The sequence below is a fragment of the Poecilia latipinna genome, unplaced genomic scaffold, assembly GCF_001443285.1.
Source record: "Poecilia latipinna isolate Pla-1442-1.1 unplaced genomic scaffold, P_latipinna-1.0 Scaffold3802, whole genome shotgun sequence".
NCBI lineage: Eukaryota > Metazoa > Chordata > Actinopteri > Cyprinodontiformes > Poeciliidae > Poecilia > Poecilia latipinna.
The window spans coordinates 26,573-28,057 of NW_015116418.1; the positions used below are offsets into that span (position 1 = coordinate 26,573).

General features: G+C 35.6%; 1 protein-coding gene across 1 annotated transcript in view; it reads left to right on the forward strand.

Annotated features, from left to right (window-relative positions):
* The window catches only part of LOC106941674 (unconventional myosin-XV-like), an 18,061-nt gene extending 17,393 nt beyond the window's left edge, over positions 1-668 (forward strand). The window contains exons 5-6 of the mRNA XM_015024766.1: positions 346-471; positions 555-668. Of these exons, the coding sequence (XP_014880252.1) occupies positions 346-471; positions 555-668 (240 nt within the window). The remainder of the gene's footprint in view (positions 1-345; positions 472-554) is intronic.
* The last annotated feature ends 817 nt before the right edge of the window (positions 669-1,485 follow it).

The window sequence follows — 1,485 nt, forward strand, 5'->3', positions numbered from 1 at the left end:
TATATATATATAATATATGTGTGTGTGTGTGTGTGTATTGTGAATTAACCTAAAAAAGTTGATGAAGCTATGACATTGTCATCTGGGCTTTCTGAAAAGTGTTTGAAGCACAGTGTTTTTTGCTGTATGTAAATGTTGAAAGCAAATTAATTTTAAAAGTCCCCTCTCATTGTTCTGGTATTTAACTAATAGAAATAATTTTTGTAATCCCAACAAACCAAAAACCAAAACAGTTTTTCAGAATTAATGCCAGGCACTGAGGAAAAGCAAATTGTGTGTGTGTATGTAAATAAAAATATAGCTTTAACTTAGGTGAAACTTGAATTCTTCTTTTGGGTTTTATAGGCTACTGACCACACCTTCCTTCAGAAATGCCATTACCACCATGCAACCAACCCCTTCTATATCAAACCCAAGAACCCAATACCAGTCTTCACTATTCATCACTATGCAGGAACTGTCACATATCAGGTATAGTATTCACCACTTTTGATTTTAAACAACTAATTTGTACTAGAAGACTGGAACAAAGAACTGCCACTATCTTTTGGCAGGTCCATAATTTCCTCAATAAGAATCAAGACCAGTTCAGAACAGAAATTGTGGAGCTTTTTGCAAGAAGCCGGATAAAGGTGAACCAACTGACACATTATTCATCATACTCATAATATTCCTCATAAAGATATGGTAATTGTCATATCTGGGGTTGTTCGAGTTTTGTTTTGGGTTCTGTCATTTTTTTGTGTTCCTTAGTTTTTCTATTAGTTCTGCCTCATTTCCATTTTCACTTCAGTTCTTCCTTTCTGAGTCTAGTTTATTTTTCGTCACTGGTTGTTCTTTGTCTGTCTAGGTTGCTTATATTTGTTTAGTTATTATTTACCTATTTTCTGGACTATAAGCCTCTACTTTTTTCCTACGCTTCGAACCATGCGGCTTATAATCCGATGTGGTTTATATGTGGATTTTTCTTCAACCACCAGGGGGCTCTTCAGCAGGAAGTGAATCATTGGAAGTCAAAATTGGAAATAAAAGAAGAAAGCACCCATTAAGATGGAATTAGGTTTTAATAGGGAATTGAAATTTGAGAATGTTGTGATCTGTGTTTTCTGTTTATTTATTTTGAGGTTTTTCTGTCTTTATTAGCCTGTTTCCCCTGTGAGTCTCTGTGTCTTCCCTGTTGATTGTTCCCAGCTGTGTCTTGTTTCTTTGATTACCCTCCCAGTGTATTTAGTCCCACCTGTTGTCCTTGTCTGTTGTCAGATCCTTGTCGTGTTATGCCGTTGAGTCTGTTTCCCTGTGCCATCCCTGTTGGACTCTTATTTTTGGATTCTTCATTAAATCATTGTTTTTATCTACATCCTAGTCTGCCTGCGTCTTCCCTCACCTCACCAAACCATAAATTATGACAGTGAATGTTGTTGATCAGTTAAATAGCATTGAGGGAAAAAGAAGATTTTTCGTTTTTTAAATAATATTGGGATCTTT